The 22,558-nt window shown below is 43.7% G+C and overlaps 1 protein-coding gene across 1 annotated transcript in view; it reads left to right on the top strand.

The window, feature by feature from the left end:
• Positions 1-16,135, top strand: part of LOC147665057 (uncharacterized) — a 91,886-nt gene extending 75,751 nt beyond the window's left edge. Inside the window, exon 3 of the mRNA XM_086949786.1 lies at positions 15,519-16,135. Coding sequence (XP_086805912.1) covers positions 15,519-15,988 — 470 coding nt within the window. The 3' untranslated portion in view covers positions 15,989-16,135. The remainder of the gene's footprint in view (positions 1-15,518) is intronic.
• The last annotated feature ends 6,423 nt before the right edge of the window (positions 16,136-22,558 follow it).

Here is a 22,558-nt window from a genome sequence, read left to right as displayed (position 1 = left end):
ACTCCCGGCTTCCGCCTCAGGAGATAAGTTCTAATCTAGAGTCATGCACCCCGTGGACCTCCTCTTTTTATCCTGCCCCCCGTGTCGGCCACTAGAGCTCTAACCGCACTGTCACCCCCAAGATGGCTGCCCCATATCGCGTGAGACCCCCTCCGCCTTCACCATCGGCTGGAGAATCGTCGCGTCAGCGTGCAGAGCGCAAATCAGTATAGCAGGTACAAACAGTATGCTTCAAAATTATCAGTGCAGTATTAAAATATATCTCTTTAAAATTTCTCTTGCCTAAAAACACTCCCAGCTTCCGCCTCAGGAGATAAGTTCTAATCTGGAGTCATGCGCCCCGTGGACCTCCTCTTTTTATCCTGCCCCCCGTGTTGGCCACTAGAGCTCTAACCGCACTGTCACCCCCAAGATGGCTGCCCCGTATCGCGTGAGACCCCCTCTGCCTTCACCATCGGCTGGAGAATCGTTGCGTCAGTTTTGCAGAGCGCAAACCAGTATAGCAGATACAACCAGTATGCTTCAAAATTATCAGTGCAGTATTAAAATATATCTCTTTAAAATTTCTCTTGCCTAAAAACACTCCCGGCTTCCGCCTCAGGAGATAAATCTAATCTGGAGTCATGCGCCCCCATGCACCTCCTCTTTTTATCCTGCCCCGTGTCGGCCACTAGAGCGCTAACCGCGATGTCACTCCCAAGATGGCTGCCGCGTATCGCGTGAGATCCGCTCCGCCTTCACCATCGGCTGGAGAATCGTCGCGTCAGCGTGCAGAGCGCAAATCAGTATAGCAGGTACAAACAGTATGCTTCAAAATTATCAGTGCAGTATTAAAATATATCTCTTTAAAATTTCTCTTGCCTAAAAACACTCCCGGCTTCCGCCTCAGGAGATAAGTCTAATCTGGAGTCATGTGCTCCCGTGGACCTTCTCTTTTTATCCTGCCCCCCGTGTCGGCCACTAGAGCTCTAACCGCGCTGTCACCCCCAAGATGGCTGCCGTGTATCGTGTGAGACCCCCTCCGCCTTCACCATCGGCTGGAGAATTGTCACACCAGCGTGCAGAGCGCAAATCAGTATAGCAGGTACAAACAGTATGCTTCAAAATTATCAGTGCAGTATTAAAATATATCTCTTTAAAATTTCTCTTGCCTAAAAACACTCCAGGCTTCCGCCTCAGGAGATAAGTCTAATCTGTAGTCATGCGCCCCCGTGCACCTCCTCTTTTTATCCTGCCCCCATGTAGGCCACTAGAGCGCTAACCGCGCTGTCACCCCCAAGATGGCTGCCGCATATCGCGTGAGACCCCCTCCGCCTTCACCATCGGCAGGAGAATCGTCGCACCAGCGTGCAGAGCGCAAATCAGTATAGCAGGTACAAACAGTATGCTTCAAAATTATCAGTGAAGTATTAAAATATATCTCTTTCAAATTTCTCTTGCCTAAAAACACTCCTGGCTTCTGCCTCAGGAGATAAGTCTAATCTGGAGTCCTATAATAGTTATAATAAATCCAACCCTGGCAAGTTGCTGGATTTTTTTGTAACTATTAATTTAACACTTTGAAATATTACTTTAGCTCATTCCAGTCACATGTTAGACTTTATTAAAGCTAAATAAAGCCTTCCAATGTTAGCCCATGGAGTTAATGTACTACAAGGGGGAAAAACTAAATTGGCAGTTCTTCCCTTGCCAGGGCATATGACCCATATTTTATAATGTCCCTGCTTATTTTAACATGGTGACTTATATATTAAAATAAGGTCGTTTAAGGCTTTGAATTTACTTTTGATTCCTAAGCTGAAATTGGACATTGTTTTTTTTAAAAAGCAGTCTGCAATGCAGGGCTGACTTTTAAAATGACAGCAGGCAACGCAGTGTGCAAATTTAAGAGCATTAAATCTACTGGGCTTCTAAACCTACATGCCCTACCATATACTAGGTACTTACAGGTAGGCAGTCAGAAACAATGATAATTAAATCTAATTATCATATATCTTTTAACAGAGCACTGTCCCTGGACCTGGTTAACAGAGTCCAGGGAACAGTCAAGTTCAAGTTCAAGTTCAGAGATTTGTATAGCGCACTACTCACCCAGAGGGTCTCAAGGCGCTTGAGGTAGGGGGTGCTTTACTTATCAAATAAATGAGACCCAACGATACCCAAGAAGACCAGGGAGCATGGGGAGCGACCGCCGAGTCAGTAACCACCAGTATCAGTAAAACATGGAGTACAGCATTGAAAGCATCCTAATTTGTGTATAATAATTAAATGTTATTATTTGTGTTATTATATGCTTGCATGTTAATGCCTTGTTATACTTTCGTTATTTATTTTATGGGTTGTAGTAGTAATGTAGCTAATTCATATGCTATTGTATATGCACAGGAGAAATAAATACAATATTATTAAAACAAGCATTGGCATAGCCACTAGGTCTCGCCTTTTGGACCTTATAAGTGTTTAGTCATGCAACGGTTGATGTTGTTGCACCAAGTATGTTGTGCTGCATAACTAAATACTTAAAAGTAAGTAGGAACAGAACATTCGTTTCGCTCTCTGAATTTGCGGATTTTTGGCAATTTTGCGATCCGCGAACCGCGTGAAATTGCTAAAAAAATCTGCAATTCACAAGTTGCCGAAAATTCTTTTTTCTTGTTCGCGCTTCAAAAATACAATCTCGCGTGCGCTGCATTGACTTAGAATGATTCTGCATTCGCTGATGAGTTTTCCTTCCTGTTCGCGTGCGCTGCGAGATTTTGGTAGCTGGCCGAGCGAAGCCGCGATCGCAAGTCATTGAGACCCGAAAAGGAAATTGTGAATGCGAACACGTCATTGCGTCTCAAAACAGGAAATTGCGAATGCGAGCACGTCATTGCAACACGAAACAGGAAAAAGGCATCGCGAGCAGGCTGGTTAAGTGGAAACAACATGTTTGCGACGGTTGCGACTGCATGCGCAAGTTTGTGTTCCTGAACTGGTAAAAAAATCTTGCAAACTCGCCCCAAAAAAAAAATTCGCAAGCTCAGGGAATTTGGTGGATTTTGCCAATCGCGATTACTAATTTGTGCGAATTCGTGAATTCGCAAATTCTGCCCATGCTTAATTACAAGGTCCCAAAAGCGAGACCTATTGGCTATGCCAATAATTCATCGCACAGCACATTGTAACTGCAGGCGTTAGTCTGGGGTAAGTACCATGTATAAGTATTGACATATTACTGCTCAGTGTCAGTGTGTGGACTAATATGTGACATGTGATTGCCTTTTCACAGCTGAGCCAGCTTGTGCTGCATGACTAAATACTTATAAGTTCCCAAAAGCCAGACCAATTGCATTGCAAATGCTTTTTTTTAAGTTGTGATTTAGGGACACTTATGAGAGTCCCTCAAGCCCAACTATTCAGATGTACAAATATTTTTTAACACTAATTTCTCAAAAACTACTGAACGGATTTACACCAAACCACAAAAAGCACATTTTCTGGACCAAGATGTAGCTTCCTGCCAAATTTGGTGTAATTCCTTTTAACAGTTTTTGCAGTATCACATTCCCCAAAAATCTATGGAAAATGCATGGCTATTTTGTGTTTTGGGATCCTTGGGGAAAAGCCGGAAACTTTCCAGGAAGGGGCTAACCAAAAAAGAACACTTTTTTGGGCATTTCTGTGAAGATTCATCAAACGGCCCCAAAGTTATTAACAAACCAAAAAAGGAATCTTTTATGGAAAAGCAGATCTAACCTATAACGCAACACAATTTTTACATCGCAGTGCCATTATCATGCATTTATTACCCCTGCATTTGTTTAGCATGTATAGGCATTTACCACGCAGTTAAGGTAAGTACGGGGGGTTGTGGGATGTATATATATATATATTTAAACTTACCTGAGTAATGCGTGGTAATGGCATGTGAGGTAAGAGCATATGCGTGCTAAACAAATGCGGTATAACAAATGCATTTTAAAGGAATGCATTGTTTTTACTAGCGGTGTACCGTCATACAAACGCTGATTACTACCCAGTGGTGACCGCCACTGGGTAATATATATATTGTGTTGTTAGTGGTCTCATAATTGCCAGTATAATCTTTGCCATGCTTATATTTAGCCATGCTTATATTTAGCCATTTTTCCCTTTTTGTTTGACTTTCGTTTGATGAAATGTGTATACTCCCTGATGGGGCTAGGCAGGTTGTCGTTTACTGTACCTTTTCAAGGGGTCCACTGTCCTCTCACTGTTACACCAATAACTTTACCTAGGGAGTTTGAACCGACAGATGTTTGTCTGAAATCTCAAAGTGTATGGGGTCACTTATTTATTTATTTATGGATGGGCAAAAGCGATGTAACAATGATTTAAGGGGAGAAAACACAATAATCATGTACAGGAATAATAATCAAAACCAAAATAATAATCATATACAGGAATGAACCATACTATAAAATTACCGATGCACTTAGGGCAAAAAAATAAAAAATATATAAAGTAAAATTAAAAAAATATATTTTTAAAAAATTGCCCCTCTATTAAGGTAAGAACTTCTTCATGAGGAATATTTTTTGCTTCCAATGATGGCCTAGATGTGAGCGAGGTGGTTTAGAGCATCCAGCATTATTTGGGGGATGACATATCATTGTGAAAGATCTGGTTTTGTAGGAGGTGATGAAAAGTTTGGTTTCATCATTTGCAGCGTCCATTCACTCCAGAGTTTAAGGGGTGTTCAAAGGATAGGCATTGATCATAAATTATTCTACGAAGCAGATACGTGGGCTAGGGTGCAATGGCTAAAGTGTTGGCACTGGTACAAGATGATAAGGTTTTAATTCCAGACGTCCGAAGTTGACCATACACCATCCTCGACAAATCACTTTTATTTATTCATCTAACCGCCAACAATTGGGAATGCTTCAAAATATGCTGCATGGTGTCTTGCACTCAGCATACAAGAACAAGACATCTACACAGAATTCATCACAAAAATACCCCAACACTGGTCCCGGATGCTTGTTTCCAGTCCAGAGAGGACCTGGCCTACAGTTCAGGCTGGACTGTTCCCATGAGGAGCAGGGTCAAGGCTGATTTGCATATGAAGTTGGAGATGAATGTCCTGCTATGTATGAAACATGCAATTGTGATGTGACCTTGGCTGAGATAACTACCGCTGTCATGTATCCTCATGTTCCTTTTTTCCTTTTCAATAAAAAGATGTTTTAAAAAAGACTGATTTGCATACGGCTAGGTCTAAACTGGGGTGCCATAGTGAGCAAAAGAAAAATAGATTCAACCCAGATATTTTGACTGGGGGTAAGTGATTACAAGGTTTCTGCACTTTGTCCATCATTTTGTTGCGGGGACGCACTGGTTAGTGCAACCATGCGCTTTATAAAAATTATTTGATTGATTGATTGATTAGCTATGTTTTCCCTAGGTGGCCAAGGGTAATCCCAGATGTGAGTCTCTTTGCTTGCTGTGCCACTGGATTCAAGCTAGCCTGGCTAATACGGGGTGATATCCCGCAACCGGTCCCAGGAAGCTTGTTTACGGTCCACGGAGGACCAGGTAATGCTGGCAGCTTTGCTGGACCCTTTGTCCCACAAATTATCTCATATTGAGGCTAGGCTGGCCAAGCTAGAAGAGTCTATTATCAGTATTCCCACTCTCCATCGAGGTGTCCGTTCAGGTGGGGATACTGGTATAGACACAAAGGAATTGGGTAATAAGTGTGGCATTTCCACTGGTAACATAGCATCTCATAATTTTCAATGCCCTACTACATCGAGCAAGAGACTCAAAAACCCAGACTTAACTGGTCCCTCACATTAAAGTATAACACCTCCTTCATCTTTATGCCTAGGTTCACAGTCTAGTTCAACCCCCCAAAAGCTGTACAAAGATCATTAGCTACCAATGGGACGTCTAAAGTAGGGGAGAGTTCGAGTCACCCGACAACACAGAAGACAGAAGATGCATAGAATAAACAAGGGACTTGCTACAAAAGTAAATGAGAACTAACATCTTCCCCCAGAGGCAACCCCTTATGTAGTTATCTTGGCAAATGTTACACGTTTAACACCTAATGCACCTAATCTCCCGAAACATTGGTCAACCTTGAGGAACAAAAGCTTGCATTTATTGGGGACCAGGAAAATCCTTAAAGACATCCTCTTTTCAGAGTTTAAAATGGTGCAGAGAGTGGGGTGGGTCAGAAATTCTCACGAGGCCTGATTATAAGTTTTAAATCTCCAGACTTGGTGCAGGTAATCCTGCATAGGGCCGGTAATAGTAATATTATGGCCCAGGAAATAAATATTCCCCCGCTTGGATATTTTTTTGCCAACCACCCAGAGATCATTGGCGTATGAGGGAGGGGCAGATGTTCTTAGGGTCTAGCCAGGGTAGAGAGATGATTACAACTGAAGCACCATGGCAGTCGAGTTGGGGGGTCAAATACTCCCCTGTGTTAGACAGGGCTGCGATGATATCCCACTTAGTAATCACTACGGAATTTTTAATTCACTTGAAGGAGTTGATTGACTGGGCAACAGTATGGCCCACTTTTGAGAATATTCAACCAAGCTGGAGCTCACCCCTAAGATACTATGAGTGAACACCCCCTATAGGGATTATTCCATCTCTATTAAACCTCATTTAGCGGTAGGTATTCAATCAACTTTACGAGCTTCAACGGGACATGGGGACGTTACTGGAGATCATAGAAACATGCAACTAGGAAAACCCCAGAAAGATCTTAACTCCACAACCCCAGACGAGATTGAAGTCTATGAAGATGTTCACCTTCCATCTACAGAAGCTCCAAATAAGTTACGGGAGATGAGCGTTGAGGCAACCTGCAACTTTGCCTTGTGGAATATTGCAGGCCTACGATCTAGGATAAGTAATCCCATTTGGTGTGAATTCATAACATTTTATAATATCATATCCCTTCAAGAAACCTGGCTGAAAGCTCCAATCCACATCAATGGGTATAAAACTCTCCACACTCCGGCAGTGGAGGGTCTAAGTGAAAGGGCGAAGGGTGGCCTATGTACTTACATTTCAAACACATTAAATGTAAAAAAGATAGAGAATCATATTGAGGAGACCTATTATCAATTAACTACAGTGGATTTTGATGAAAGGCAACACTTGGGATTGATAGTAACAAAGTTGACTTTGGATGTGAGGACCATATGCAGCAAAAGCATAAAAGATACAATGGTAATTATGTTAGGGGATTTTAATTGTTCATTATTCTCTAATGTTGATGGAAAGCAGTGTGTTTTTATAAATGAATAGGGCATTAGCAATACTCATTTTTGTCACTCTGTTTTTTGGGGACTTGTTTAATGAAATGATATTTACTTTAGATTTGGTTTCGCGAATGAAATCTGTGATTGACCAGCTCCTTAAATGGAAGAGGCTTATACAGTACCATAGACTATGTACTTCTGACAAATAATCATGCTTCTAAATTACGTGGTTTCTCTGTTGTGATCATATTTCACTTAGTGACCTTTTTCCATTATGTTATTCCATATCACTGTCAGTAAATAAGACAAATGGGTATACCTTACGCTGGCCATTAGTTGATTCTTTTATGGTTACAAAAAAGTGATACAGAAATGTAAAATAGCTGTTGAGACTTGTTTAAGTGACTCAGCCTTTTTAGCTAACATATTGACCTCCTTTCAGCTAATCTCAGAAACGATGAGGGAGGCATTATACGTACAAAACTCAAACAGAAGGAAAAGCCAGGGTCGGTTTGATATATATATTGTACTCAAGCTTATAAGAACTTAAAAAAAGCACACCATCAGACTCCTAGAAATCATAACGCCGTGAGACAGGCAAGAGTTGATTATAGATTAGCCCTCAAGAAGAGAAAAATTTAAATACAAAATGAAGCTTGGGAAGCTTTGCATAAAGCCTCGTCACAGGGAGACAGTTCAGCTTTTGGAAAGCTGTTAAAGCACCTTTTCTGAACCCAAGAGATGGCCCGTCAATGGAAATCGCTATCAGTGAGGCTCTTTGGGTTGACCATTTCACTAGGGTCTATGAATCTGCTGATAATTTTGAAGCCGCTACTGAGAAAACCTCATTGGAGCCTAATATACAATATTGTAACCTTGAGTTTTCCCTGGATGAAGTAAACCGAGCAATCACTGCAAGCCTTGGGGGTAAAGCACCCGGCCCAGACTGGGTCCCGGTGGATTTGTTTGAAACTAATTTGTTCTTATTGGGCCCTATTGTCACCCAAGTTTTTAATGCCTGTTGTTCTCTGCTGAGAAGAAAAATAAATACAGATCTACTATAAAGAAATATAAATCTGCCCTCAGCATAGCCAAATCTACCTTTTATGCAGAAAAAATTGAGAATTCTGCTAATGCCCCTAGAGAGATGTTCAAGATAGTTAAAACTCTGGTAAAAGCCCCGGACCCGCCATCATCAGTACTATCACTTGAGGAATCTGGTGTTCGCTGCAATAAACTAGCAAGCTTTTTTGCCACAAAAATCCAAAATATCCTTCTCTCTCTTCCTCCCCTATCTGTGGCTGAATCAATCCCTTCTCTGGTAGGTGACACTGATTTTATTCCACCTCACCTTTCATTTTTCTCTCCGCTCAGTGCAGAACTTTTACCCCCTCTTTTCAATTCCATAAAAAATGGTTCCCCGCTTGACCCTGCCCCTATGACCATTCTAAAACTGGCTCTACCCCATGTCAGCAAGCACATTATCAACTTAGTTAACACCTCGCTGGAATTAGGACTGGAAATTGGCCATGGTCAGGGCCCTGTTGAAAAAACCAAATCTCGACCCTGACGATTTTTCCAACTACCGCCCCATTTCTCTTCTTCATGGCATCAGTAAGCTTACCGAAAAATGGGTGAATAAACAGCTGGCATCTTATTCGGAGACCCATGATTTGCTACACCCTACTCAAACAGTATTCCGGAGAGGACAGGGAACCGAGACAGCTCTGTTGAGGGTGGTTGAGGTTTCCAGGAGGATTTTGGACGCAGGTGGCAGCGCGGCCATTATCCTCTTGGACCTCAGCGCCGCCTTCGACACGGTTAACCACCGTGTCCTTCTATCTCGCCTTGAAAGGATTGGAGTCACGGGCAAGGCCCTTATGTGGCTCGAGTCTTTTCTCAGCGACAGAGTTTTTAAGGTTTTCTCAGAGACCAGCTGCTCCCTTCCAGTGCCATTACAGTGTGGGGTACCACAGGGTTCCTCCCTTAGCCCCACACTGTTTAATGTGTACATGGCGCCTCTGGCAGAGGTAGTGGCCCCCTTTGGAATCCAGTTAGTAAGTTATGCTGATGACACTCAGCTAGTTGTCTCCTTAAATCAGGTGGAACCCCTACCGACCAACCTTTGCAGCTGCCTGGAGGCAGTTACGAAATGGATGGATGCGTCCCATCTGAAGCTAAATGGGGGGAAAACTGAGCTGATGCTACTAGGAAAAAAAGCCACATTTAATAATTCCACACTGTGGCCCTCCTGCATGGGGCTTGGGCCTACTCCAAAGTCCGAGATAAAAAGCCCCGGCTTCTGGCTAGATATGGAGTTGTCTTTTAAAACCCAGGCAAGAAAGACGGTGGCCACCTGCTTTGGCCTGCTGAAGACAATTCGTAAAATCCTTCCTCAGTTACCCGAAGCAGCCAAGAAAACCATAGTCCAGTCCCTTATTCTATCTAGGCTGGACTATGGAAATGCGCTCTATCTAGGAGCCCCCGCTTCGGTTACTCGGCAACTCCAGATTGCCCAGAACTCCGCAGCAAGGTTACTTACTGGTACCAGCTGCCGTACATCAGCTGTACCCTCGTTGAGGACCTTGCATTGGCTTCCAGTAAAGGAGCGGCTTCACTTCAAAACCCTCTGTCTGGTCCATAAAACTCTTTATGGGAAGGGCCCCCCATTCTAAATGACATGATCAGACCATATAAACCACCAAGGGATCTTCGCTCAAACCAGCAAAACCTTTTAATAATCCCCAGGACCAACAGGGCCCGAACAGGGGGCCTCCTCTTTTCGCGAAATGCGGCCAAGTTATGGAATGCTCTCCCTCCACCACTCCGTCAAGAGCCTGACTTGCTTGCATTTCGCAAAAAGCTAAAAACAGTACTGTTCCCTAAGATTTAGATAAGTTGGCCCTCTGTACTTCAGGTATCTGATTTCTATCTTCCTCTGGTTAACGTGAAGCGCTGGGATGCTTCCGAGTAGCCATGCGCTATAGAAGAACCTTTACAATTACAATTACAATTACAATTTTGGCTACCTAGACTGAATCAGTGATTGTGCCCATTTATAAAAAAGGTAATCGCCAAGACCCGGGTTGTTATAGGCCTATCTCACTTTTGAATTCCCTTGTTAAAGCTGTAAGTTGAATTGTTTCAGAACGATAACAGACTTGGCAAGAGGAAAACAAAGTCCTTTCCGATATCCAATATTGTTTTCGGGAGAGCTTGGGAACAATTGAGCAGAGCCTAAATCTAGCCATCCTAATCGGGAAATATACATGGGCGAAAGGGGGCAAGTTGTTTTTAGCCTTCGTAGATCTCACTGTTGCATTTAATTCGATTCAACACGAGAAGCTCTGGGAGATTCTGAAGGTGATGGGGGTGTAAGCTCCAATAATAGTTTTTCTCAGGCACCTATATATTATGCTCACTTTAACTCATACATTAATGGTCTGTAACAAGCATTATTCAAGAATAGCTATGATTTCCCCCAGATAGCCGGACGTCCTATTCCCGCCCTCCTTTACGCAGATGATGTGGTTTTAATGTCCCGAACGCAAGTAGGCTTATAGAGGGTGCTTGACAATTTCTCCAACTTTATGAAATGTCTTGGTCTTAGGGTCAAAATTTCCAAGACCTTCTTTATGAGGTGTGGGCGTGGTAGTCAAAGGTACAAGGACATGTTTGTGGATAGACAAAAGATCAATCCCACAAAGAGATTCTCGTATCTTGGAATACTCTTTGACGAAAAAGACTTATGGACTCAAGCTGCATCAGCACAAAAACTTGCTTTTACAAGAACCACTACTGCCCTTGTGCATTTCTCTAGGAAACTGGGTAGGAGGCCTCCTGTGGAGCGTATTAAGATATATAAAGCTAAAAGTATCACCACAGCAATGTACAGAGCGGGGATATGGGGCCTTGCAAACTCCTACCCGCTGGAAACTGTAGAAAATACGTTCCTGAGACACATTCTATCCGTCCCATCTAGTACATCCTGGTATGTCTGTCATGCTGAACTGAGCCTGCCTCACATATCAGATCTTATTAAACTTGAGCCTATTCTTTTGTGGCATAGCGTGTGGACAAAAATAGAGGCCCAGCTAAATAGAGACATTCTGCTGGATAGCCTGAAGCTGGAAGGGGCCTTAAAGATCTCCTGGCTGAGATATGTCCTCAATTTAATGGAGGATTTCGGACATCCCGAGTATTTTTCCGACCGTGGTAGTTTACTTAAGGTCAGGAGAAAGGACCTAAAAAAAAAGGGTCTCCAACATATGAAAGCCATAACATTGCCGTCCGAGATTTTAAAACCCAGTGTTCAGCAGAATCAACAAATTGTAATTACTTTTAACATTCAACCATATTTAAAAGTTGTTCCTGGGGGTTATGATCGATTTCCATTAACCAGATTCAGACTTGGAATCTTCCAATCTACCGACAATGAATGACTGGACCCGACAATTGCAATTGTGTACATGTGATAATCTTTCAGAGCAATTCATCATACGTGTGTTACTGTTCTGCAAATTTTACAGAGAACTGAGAAAGGTGTGGATTCTTCCCATTCTAAAATGCTTTGGGATTAGAAAATGTAGGCCAGCTTTTATTGCTTTGCAATTCTTAGATAATATACATATTACCTGGCAATGTTTTTAAAGCACGTAATTAACCTCAGGAAAAGGATGGTAATTCAAGTCTAAGGGCAATAGGGTAGCAAAAGGTACTGATGAATTTAAGCACCTTATGACCCCAGTTTTTTATTGCTATTTCTTTTAACATTTTATCTAGTTTTTAACGGTTGTTTACTTAGTGTATACATCAATTGAATTAGCAATGTACATATATGAAGTTACTTGTCTTCTTAACTAGGCATATGTTTTGACATGTGCTTTTATGATTGTATGAAAGAGCAATCAAATAAAGCTGTACTTGACTTGACTTGATCTCAGCCGAGCAGATGGAGGTTATTAATATTAGGTTTATGTTCAGCACTAGTTTTCAAAGGACTTAAAAACTCTATTAAAAAAAACAAAAATGTTGTGTTATGTTAGTGCAGTAGTGCGTCATACAGTATTGTGTATTATTATAGAATTGGCTTATGTTGTCATGGTAGTACAACCATACTTCATACATGATGCTATGCTATCTTTATCAATGTTATGTTAGTGCAGCCATACTTCATGCATGCTGCAAAGTTGATGGGCCGCCATGTTATGGCTGATACAGCCTGTTCTATGTTGGTATTTAAGTTATTCCAGTTGTATGTATTACAACATGGTGGTGTTTCATGCCAGACTTTCTTAATGCCAACAATAGTCCAGTTGAACCCATTAAACTGCACGCATTTGTACAAGTTATCTTATATAGTGCATAGAAGTGGCATTACCCATCCAATCCTATCAACCTGGCGTATTTCTGTGATGTGCATATCTATTTCCTGGAATTTTAGTATAATTTGGTCATTTGGTTTCAAAGAATAACCCTGGTCAGTAGTAAGGTTTATTCACTTCCATATATTTTATGGAGAAATCCAAATCAGAGGCAGAATTATCCAAACAGAGTGAACCTCTCTCTTTCTTGAGTTGAAGGGGACTCGGATTTCCTCCCAGCATTTTGGATGAAAACAACTGCCGAAAGAACATTTCCCCTTTGCCGATAAAATTCTACCCACGCACTTCACAAGACGCCGTGTCTTAAAGAGACAAAGAACCCTTCCTTAGCAGGTCTAAATAAAGTGTTTGTTTATTTACGTAACCATAACATTTTTGACACATTAAAAGCATTTTCCATGAAAGAGAAATATTTCAAGGCATCCACCACAGAACTTCAAAGCGTCACTTAAAAGTTATTCTGTTACGTTATTTAGGTAGGGTTTTTTATGTTTAGTTGAGTCAAGATGCGTTTGCACTATGCCATGTATTGGGTTCGGTTGCGATTCCCGTCCTCGGATTTTGATTTGCTTTGCAAGGAAGAGCTGTGCTGGTGCGATCTCCATCTGTCTTTCCAGCTGTTTTGCAAACGTGGAAAACAAAACCAGCCCGGGAGTGGTGCGCGTGCATGTGCGCGCCGTAAGGAATGCAGCGGCCATCGAAACATGGCACCCTGCACGCTCCCGAGACCCCTAGGCCATGGCAGTGCTAGTTTTGAGGAGAGGCGGGACCTACATGAGCCTTTGGCCATTTGCGTGCTTTCTTTTGTGGAAGCCTTACACAACGGCCAATCAAATGTGTGGCAGTAAAAAAAAAAACAGGAGCAAAGCGCTGGGAGTTGGAAGTCCTTTTGGAAGTCCTTACTAGAAGCCTCACAATGCAGCGCATGAGCTGGCTCAGGTGAGACCTCAAAAGAACATTGCTTTCAAATAGTTCTTTCCTAATGTCAGAATTTCACTACAGACAACAATTCCGCACATCAGGTATATGTACATATATATTTTATTTTACCCAAGGTATTCACCCCTGCTGACATAACAGCCATTGTCAGCATGTTTCTACATTATACTTAGGTGAGAACCTCCTCGCTCATTTTGACTACAATACAATCGTATCATTTTCCTTACTGATCACTTAAGTCATAACAGTTAATATGGTCACATAATATGTTGTATTCCATATTTTCTTTAAAACTGCAGACAACTTATGCTCATGCATGTTCTTCTATAACTTGTAGAGGCATCCTAGCATCATCATATACATTAAAGAAAAATTCAATATAGCAGCGCTCAGTGCAGCTTTTCTTCTGTATTGGCCTTCACCAAAACCTCATATAATGAAAAGGTAGCAGCATTTTCAAAGAATACTAAGGACTTAATTTACCAGTCACAGCTGGAGCAGGTAAGCGTGGTGGGGCAGGGAGTCGACAGATGATGGAATAAGGAAAATAAATAAATAAAACCAGTTACCTTGCGCTCGCCGCATTGCCGAGTCAGTGATGCGGCAAGCGTAAGGTAATTGGTTTTGTTTATTTATTTATTTTACTTATTCAGTTGTCTGTCGCCTCCCCCCCCCCGCCCCGCCGCGCTTGCCTGCACCGCCCGCGACTATGATTTTATAAGGACTTGCATCGACCTTGCATGACGCAAGTCATCACAAGGCAATGCAAGTCCTTAACTGGGATTTACAAAGCCATGTGAGGGCCAAGTTGCGTGAAATGTAACGTAATGCAATTGTTTCGGCTGAGTTGGGTTACTTTACCTTGGATGGAGTATGAACGTTTCCGTGCATCTACCCATTGATTTTGACACAATCTCAGATGTACTAAGGTCAGTAAACCTGGGATTGCACCAAAATGCTACGTCTCCCTGATCCAAGGTGCAAGGATGCCTCCATTGGCGCAAGCCTGCACACAGTGCACCAGCCTTAGGAGGCAGCAGAAATGCGGTATACCTTTGTAAATATGTAGCATTTCTGCTGTTACCTTTTCACGCAGCACAGCAAGTTGCCTTGCTGTGCTCTGCTGAGTGACATCTTGGTAAATCTGGTCCTCGATGCTCAATATAGCATCATACACTTTATAAAATATGCCAGCGAGGCAAGTCATTAGTGTAAGTGCCTGTCTTTTAGCACATTCATGCCTTTGTGTGCGCGATCTTCATAAATAAGGGGACTGATTCACAGAACTAACTTAAGACAAAATCCTAAACTTACTACTTTTGTTATTCACAGAAGTTAGTATTTTGTCTTAAGACAAACTTAAGACAGACTTAAGACAGACTTAAGACAAAATCCCAACTTAAGTTTGTCTTAAGTCTGTCTTAAGTTTGTCTTAAGACAAAATCCTAACTTCTGTGAATACCAACAGTAGTACGTTTAGGATTTTGTCTTAAGTTAGTTCTGTGAATCGGGCCCAAGGTCTATAGAGGGGCTGCAACTTAACATTATATACTACAACCAGGTAATAATATTAGTAATTGTCCCTCCCCATATTGACGGATAATGAGGAATAGGGCACTAGCAAGCATTAGTGATTGAGTCATAAGCCACTGATGGAAAAAGCATGAGAAGGTGTCAGGTTTGCTCTCCCATCTTCTTTGATAATTAGCTCTCTGTTGGGAGAACTAACTAGCTGAATATGTTTTCTCACCACGTCAGGGTAAAAAGCTGTGATACAAATGTAAAGGCCATGAACAAGGATTTGAAGTTGGAAATGTTTTGAAAACTATTAAGCTGAAGCAGTTAGCACTATTTAGGAAGGTGAGGCAAAGCATAGAATATCATGACTCAAACAATGACAGATATATCAATATAATTTTCCTTTGACAATTGTTTTTTTTTTTAGATTTTAAGGACCCCCATGTTTCCAGTTTTTACTCACACTTCATCGAAGGTCTTCACCTGTCCATGGAGTTAAAGTGCACTCCAAAGGGCATCTCCTTCAAGATGGATAACGGCATGTACTGGAGCTCAATGCCGAATGGGATCCGAGGGAAACAAGACCGAGACCAAACCTGTGGGTTTCAGGTGTGTCTGATGAATAATGGGAATGTGGAAATCACAGACTACAAAGGCAACTATCTAAGTTTGGACCCACATGACTACCATAAAAGCATCAAGACAGTAGAAAGAAGGAATCAACCCTATTCTCAATTTGAAGTTCAATATGAAAATGAGAAGGTGCTTTTTAAGGCATCCAACGGGCTCTTTCTGTCCAGAATTTACTACACTGGTATTGAAATACACACTATAGAGGCCCAAAAGAACCCAAAAGATGTTTTCAGCCTCTTTGACCTGGTCAGTGCTTATGCCTAGATCCCATCTTAGATAATGGGAAAAGGGTGTTATGTATACTTTAGTGTAGTGATTATATGAAACTTCAATAAACATATAGGATGTAATTGTAGCAAAATATAATACAGTTATCAATGAAGAATAATGTTAATAAAGCATTGTAAATGACTCGTGGTTTAAACATTTATCAGAGAAATAAACAACAGTCCAATATCAAAACATGATGCGACAAAATTGAGCTCAGAATATTGTCTTCTTGAATATCTATCTATCTATCTATCTATCTATCTATCTATCTATCTATCTATCTATCTATCTATCTATCTATCTATCTACTAGCTATCTATCTATCTATCTATCTATCTATCTATCTATCTATCTATCTATCTATCTATCTATCTATCTATCTAGCTAGCTATCTATCTATCTAGCTAGCTATCTATCTATTTATCTACAGTTATATTACCACAGGCCGTTGCCAGTAGGAAGTAATAATTAGGATCTAGTTTCCATAGGAAAAGCATTTATTGTTTTGCCAATAACGTTTGTACCGAATCTTCACAAAATGTTAAAAATTAGTACAACACTCAATTGAGCTTCTGTGTTGAAAGTTTCGGGGTGATTTGCCAAGTGGAGGCCGAGAAAAAGGTGTGTCCCAAAACACTTTTTCCCAATGTTAATTCCCATAGATATTTCAGCACCCCTCACAGGTGTGTGCCTTGCTTCACTTACGTTTATTTTGCATCATTTTGCAGGCTCTCTCGAACTCTCTTATCCCATCTGCATTTGTTGCTGTTTGTCGTGTCCTCCCCTCAGTCACCCTCCCTTCGCTGCTTGCCGTAGTTACAGATCCCACCTCCCCCACCCCAATGACTGCTTTTGTACTTTTCCCTTTTTGTAAATGTAAATTCAAACGCATGGCTTATGTCCATGAATGCTTGTTGTTGTTTATCAACTACACAGTTTATACCTATGCATGTTTAAAAATCACAGTTACAAATTGTGGTAGAACTGTGGTACTTGCTGTGAGATTAGTACAAATGAAATAGTGATGGGTTTAGTGCATCACCAGGCAAAGTAGGGCAGAGTCCTTTTGCATTGAGCAGGAAAGGCCTGGGGACTGGGAATTGTGCAGGGACTACAAGAAAGCTCGTTAGGTGAAGCAGGCTGTTGAAAAGATGAAATCATGAAGGTCTACACCAGGTAAGCTGAAGAGCTTCTTTATTTCGGTCATCCACTCTCTGCAAGTGACAGAAAGCACCAACATTCTAAATGAACTACAGAAGGGACATTCTATTGACAACAGGGGAGTGGGGGGTTCCAGGAGAAACCAAGGGAAGAAAAGGGTAACGGGCAGAGAGAATAAAAAGACAGATTACAACACATGCCCATCTAGAATTGCTTTCATTCATTGACAGTGCCACATTTGAAAAAGTATTGTTTCCACAGAACACCATATCAGCAGTCAAATATTTTCAACAACGAATTTGTAAAACTGCCAATCAAATTAATTGGATGGCATTGCTCAGCGAGAACGCTGACTAGCTTGGGAAATTATTTAATACCCATGGATGAGTCACTTCGCTCAAGGATGTTTTTATTAAAGCTTGCATTTAGACATGGTCAAGAGAACATTCAGCTTCATGCTTGAAAAAGTTTTTAAATTGTGGGTGCCAATGTGAATATCAATTTGTCCGGTGTCATTTGTGAATAGCGTGTGATGCTTTTCTTTGCATGCCCTTATTTTTAGGTAGCTGTGCTGTCTTCTCCTATTGTACATGTAGGCCTAATAACCAGCAGAATGTAAACAGAATAAATAGGGTTCGGTGAGTGCCTCATGATCTCACGCAATAGCACACATTGAGATATCTTGCATAGTTCAGGTCTTAAATAGAGATTTCCAGTTCAGGGACATCTTAAGGATTTGGGGGGCGCTGGGCCAAATGTATTTTGGGGGTCACTGTTTGGAACAGCTTTGAATTTATGATCTAACTTCAGGTCTTTCATGCCCCTTTGGCCAGGTCACAGCAGCAGCGCACTAATGTTACTGCAAATAATCTCAGTGGCACCCTTCCTTTTCTCATATATGAGGTCCTGTTATGATTTAAAATATAGTTTTTTTATGGATGTTGCATAAACATAAATAAAACTTGCCTATGCCTTAAAACATCTCTGCTCCAGTTGTCTCCTCACAGGTTGCAAATACCAAATGAGTCCACATTTATGTTTTGTTACATTCTGGATACAGTGCGAAGGGGTGTTACAGTACCAGAATACACATAGGGGGTCAATTCTGATGTCGTTCGGAAGGGTTCCAAATCGAATTTGGCAAACACAAATTTATGTTTGCCGAATCTGATCTGCAACCCTTGTTTCCGACCGAATCGTACACACCGAGTACAATGCCTGGAAACTGGTAGGGCTGTCCGAATCGGTTACGAAAGTCATTCGGACAGGTCGCATCTTTCAGAGCAGAATCGTACAGCTCTATGGACTCGGTTTCTGAGTGAGCGAGTATGATGACTGATTCCGACAGCTGTTCCGAATCAGTTTCTCCTGAATATATTGGCTGCAGAATGTGTCTTTGGGGGACCATAGCAGGCACCCCTTCATGTAGGGCCTTCCGAATCGGGTATATGGGGGTACCCAAGGGATCTTCCTTTCCAACCATTCACATTGTGCCACTCGTTTTTTTCCCCTCTGTTGTGCCCCGTTTTGCCCTCTGTGCCACTGTTTTTCCCTCTCTGTGTGCCCCGTTTTTGCTCTCTGTGCCACTCGTTTTTCCCCTCTGTTGTGCCCGTTCGCCCCTCTGTGCCACTGTTTTCCCCCCTCTGTGTGCCCCATTTTTGCTTCTGTGCCACTCGTTTTTGCCCTCTGTTGTGCCCCGTTTTGCCCTCTGTGCCTCTGTTTTTTCCCCCCTCTGTGTGCCCCGGTTTTACTTCTGTGCCACTCGTTTTCCCCTCTGTTGTGCCCCGTTTTGCCCTCTATGCCACTGTCTTCCCCATCCTTTGTGCTCCGTTTTTGCTCTCTGTGCCACTCGTTTTTCCCCTCTCTGTGCCCCGTTTTTGCTTCTGTGCCACTCGTCTTTCCCCTCTGTTGTGCCCCGTTTTGCCCTCTGTGCCACTGTTTTCCCCCTCTTTGCGCCCCATTCTGCTTTCTGTCCCACTCTTCCCCCGTCCCCCTGCCCACTCGTTGCTCCCGCCTCCTGCCTCCCAGCTGCTCCTCCCTCCCACCTCCCCATATATGCCGGACGCTGCGCTGACGCTCCTAAGGCAAGCCCGTCTGCGCCCATCCACGCCTGGACCGCGCCCAGCACCAGAACCCCTGGACCCCGCGAACGCCACAACACCAGACTCCGCTACGACGCCAGCACCCTCCACGCACTCAATGCCCGCCGAAACCACACCTGCTTCCAGGCCGCCCCGAAATGGACCCACGGACCCTTCTCCTGCCGCACCTGCAGCTTTACCTGCGACAGAGCCACCAAACCTCCAAGGACTGGACACAACCACCTCCGCTGCATACTCCTCAACACCCGCTCCGCACGCAAACACGCCGTCGAGCTCCGGGATCTGCTTGACACCTCCGCCCCAGACGTGGCCTTCCTAAACGAGACCTGGTGGAACGACTCCTCAGCGCCCGACATCGCCATAGCCATCCTGGATGGCTACAAGATCACCCGCAGGGATCACGAAAATGGAATCGGAGGAGGAATAGCCATCGTCCACAAGTCCACCCTCAAGGTCACCACCCACGCAGATGACAAACTCAACACCGCCGAACACCTGCCCTTCCGGATCCACACCGACCCCAACACCACCCTCAGAGGAACACTCGTCTACAGACTCCCCGGACCCCAGGCTCAGTTCAGCGACTCCATTGCCGACCTCGCCAACACCATGTATTCAACAAAGCAGATGCAGCCATTGCACCCCAACTACGGAAGTTCATCAACATCTTCTTCGAAACAGCGACATTCCTGGAAAGCTGGAAGCACGCCGAAATCAACACCCTCCTCAAGAAGCCCAAGGCGGAACCCAAGGACCTCAAGAACTTCCGGCCCATCTCCCTGCTCCCGTTCCAGGCGAAGGTCATCGAGAAAATCGTCAACATGCAATTGGCCCGCCACCTCGTAGACAACAACATCTTGGACTCGTCCCAGTCCGGATTCAGATGAAACCACAGCACCAAGACAGCCCTCATCGCCACCACAGGCGACATCAGGCGTCAACTAGACAAGGGCGAAACATCAGCCCTCATCCTCCTGGGCCTGTCAGCCGCCTTCGACACGGTCTGCCATCGCACTCTAAAGACACGCCTCCAAGAAGCCGGAATCCAAGTGAAGGCCCTTGACTGGACCACGTCCTTCCTATCCGGCAGAACCCAGAGCGTCCGCCTCCCACCCTTCCGATCTGAAGCCACCGACATCATCTGCGGCATCCACCAGGGCTCATCCCTCAGCCCGACGCTGTTCAACGTCTACATGGCCCCCCTCGCACAAGTGGCCCGCCATCACAACCTCAACATCATCTCCTACGCCAATGACACCCAGCTCAACCTCTTCATCACCAAGGACACACACAGCGCCAAAACAAACCTCCGCAAGGGAATGAAGGCCGTCGCCGACTGGATGAGGAGCAGCTGTCTGAAACTGAACTCGGACAAGAGGGAGGTCCTCATCCTCGGACCCACCCCCTCAGCCTGGGACGACTCCTGGTGGCCGACCACACTGGGAACAGCACTGACACCCACCGACCATGCACGCAACTTAGGATTCATCCTCAACTTTTCCCTCTCCATGTCTAAGCAGGTCAACGCCGTCTCCTCCTCCTGCTACAACACCCTCCACACGCTCCGCAGGATCTACAAGTGGATCCCGACCGAAACAAGAAGAACGGTGACACAGGCCCTCGTCAGCAGCAGACTGGACTACAGCAATGCACTCTACATAGGAATCCCAGCCAAACACCTACGACGACTACAACACATCCAAAACGCCTCCGCCCGACTCATCGTCAATGTCAACCTGCCGCAGCCACATCACCCCCCACCTGAGAGACGTACACCGGCTCCCCGTCAACAAGAGGATCACCTTCAAGCTCTTCACCCATGCACACAAAGCACTCCACAATGCCGGACCAGCCTACCTGAACAGCAGACTCAGCTTCTACACCCCCACCCGCCAGCTCCGCTCAGCCAGCCTCACCCTCGGCGCTGTCCCCCGCATCCAACGAACGACCTCCAGCGGCAGATCCTTCTCCTACCTCGCCGCCAAGACCTGGAACACCCTCCCTACCCACCTACGACAGACCCAAGACCAAAGACCCAAGACTTCAGAAGACTCCTCAAGACCTGGCTCTTCGAGCAGTAGCGGCACCCCCTCCCCTCAGCGCCTTGAGACCCTCACGGGTAAGTAGTGCGCTTTACAAGTACTCTGATTGATTGATTGATTGATTGATTGATTGATTGATTGATTGATTGTGGAAGGCACCATGGGGTGCCAGCCACAGAGTGGGTTTCCCCAGCAACCCCTTTCTTCAATGGGAGCCTGTGTTCTCGCTCGGAACACAGGCTGCCATTGAAGTTAATGGGAGTCTGACCGAATCTTTTCCGGAACCATCCGGATACATCCAAATCCGCCAATCAGAGTAGTCCAGAAAGCATTCCGGAACCGATTCTTTAGGAATGCTTTCCAAACGACATTGGAATCGACCCCAAAATAGAAAGGGGTGAACTGCAGATGTATGACATCTCTGAGACATTTCCATGTGCGAGAGTAGAATCCTGGGGAGTTTTAAAATGTTGGGAGGCAGAGAGAAAGACCATGATTTGGAAACAGGTTGGATCCAGAGGCAGAAATTCACCCTTGCACCACTTGGGCTACTTACTTGGTATGTTCAAATGTCCATTCTTAGAGAGAAGGGAAACAGATGGCTCCAATCTTTTTCTCTAATTGCTGTCCCCATTCACTTTGTCTTTCTTTACTTTAAGCTAACTGGCACTTGCGTGTTTTGTGCAGTTCGACTATTCGGAAATGCTATACTATGGGTAACCAATTCTAGCGGGATAAGGCTAAACTTTCCCATTAGTTAAAGTAAAACATACTTTTAGCTGAGAAAGCCTAAGGTCATATGAGCAATATAGAACAAACAGTAACAGTGATTATTCCTTTCACTTCCCCTCCTGCTCTCTTCTCGGGTACTGCATCACTCTTATTCTTAGAATTCGCACACCCATACTGTGCTGTTGAAGGTTTACTTTCAAGCATGCACTTCCTGTGTAGTATCTGCCCTTTCCCCCGTAGCTCCTAACATGATATTTATACAGTCTTCTTAGTAATGCCTTTTTTTAGATGCATTTTCAGTCATTGCAGTAAATTGCAAGTAGAGGACAAATCCCTATATATTTGAGTGTTTGCCTGAGTCAAGACAATAGTCCTAAATTATAATTCCAAAAATAAAGTATTAAGGACACAGGAATTGACATCACTCTGTTTTCCAATATAAAACACTGTGCCAAGTCACATAGCAGGAATGGGTATGGTTATATTTCTGTTTTCCTCCAGAGGAACTAAATTAAATAGCGCAATAG

The sequence above is a fragment of the Lissotriton vulgaris genome, unplaced genomic scaffold, assembly GCF_964263255.1.
Source record: "Lissotriton vulgaris unplaced genomic scaffold, aLisVul1.2 SCAFFOLD_1398, whole genome shotgun sequence".
NCBI classification, from domain to species: Eukaryota; Metazoa; Chordata; class Amphibia; order Caudata; family Salamandridae; genus Lissotriton; species Lissotriton vulgaris.
The sequence above is the reverse complement of the archived record's forward strand: the minus strand, read 5'-3'. Positions and strand labels throughout refer to the sequence as shown.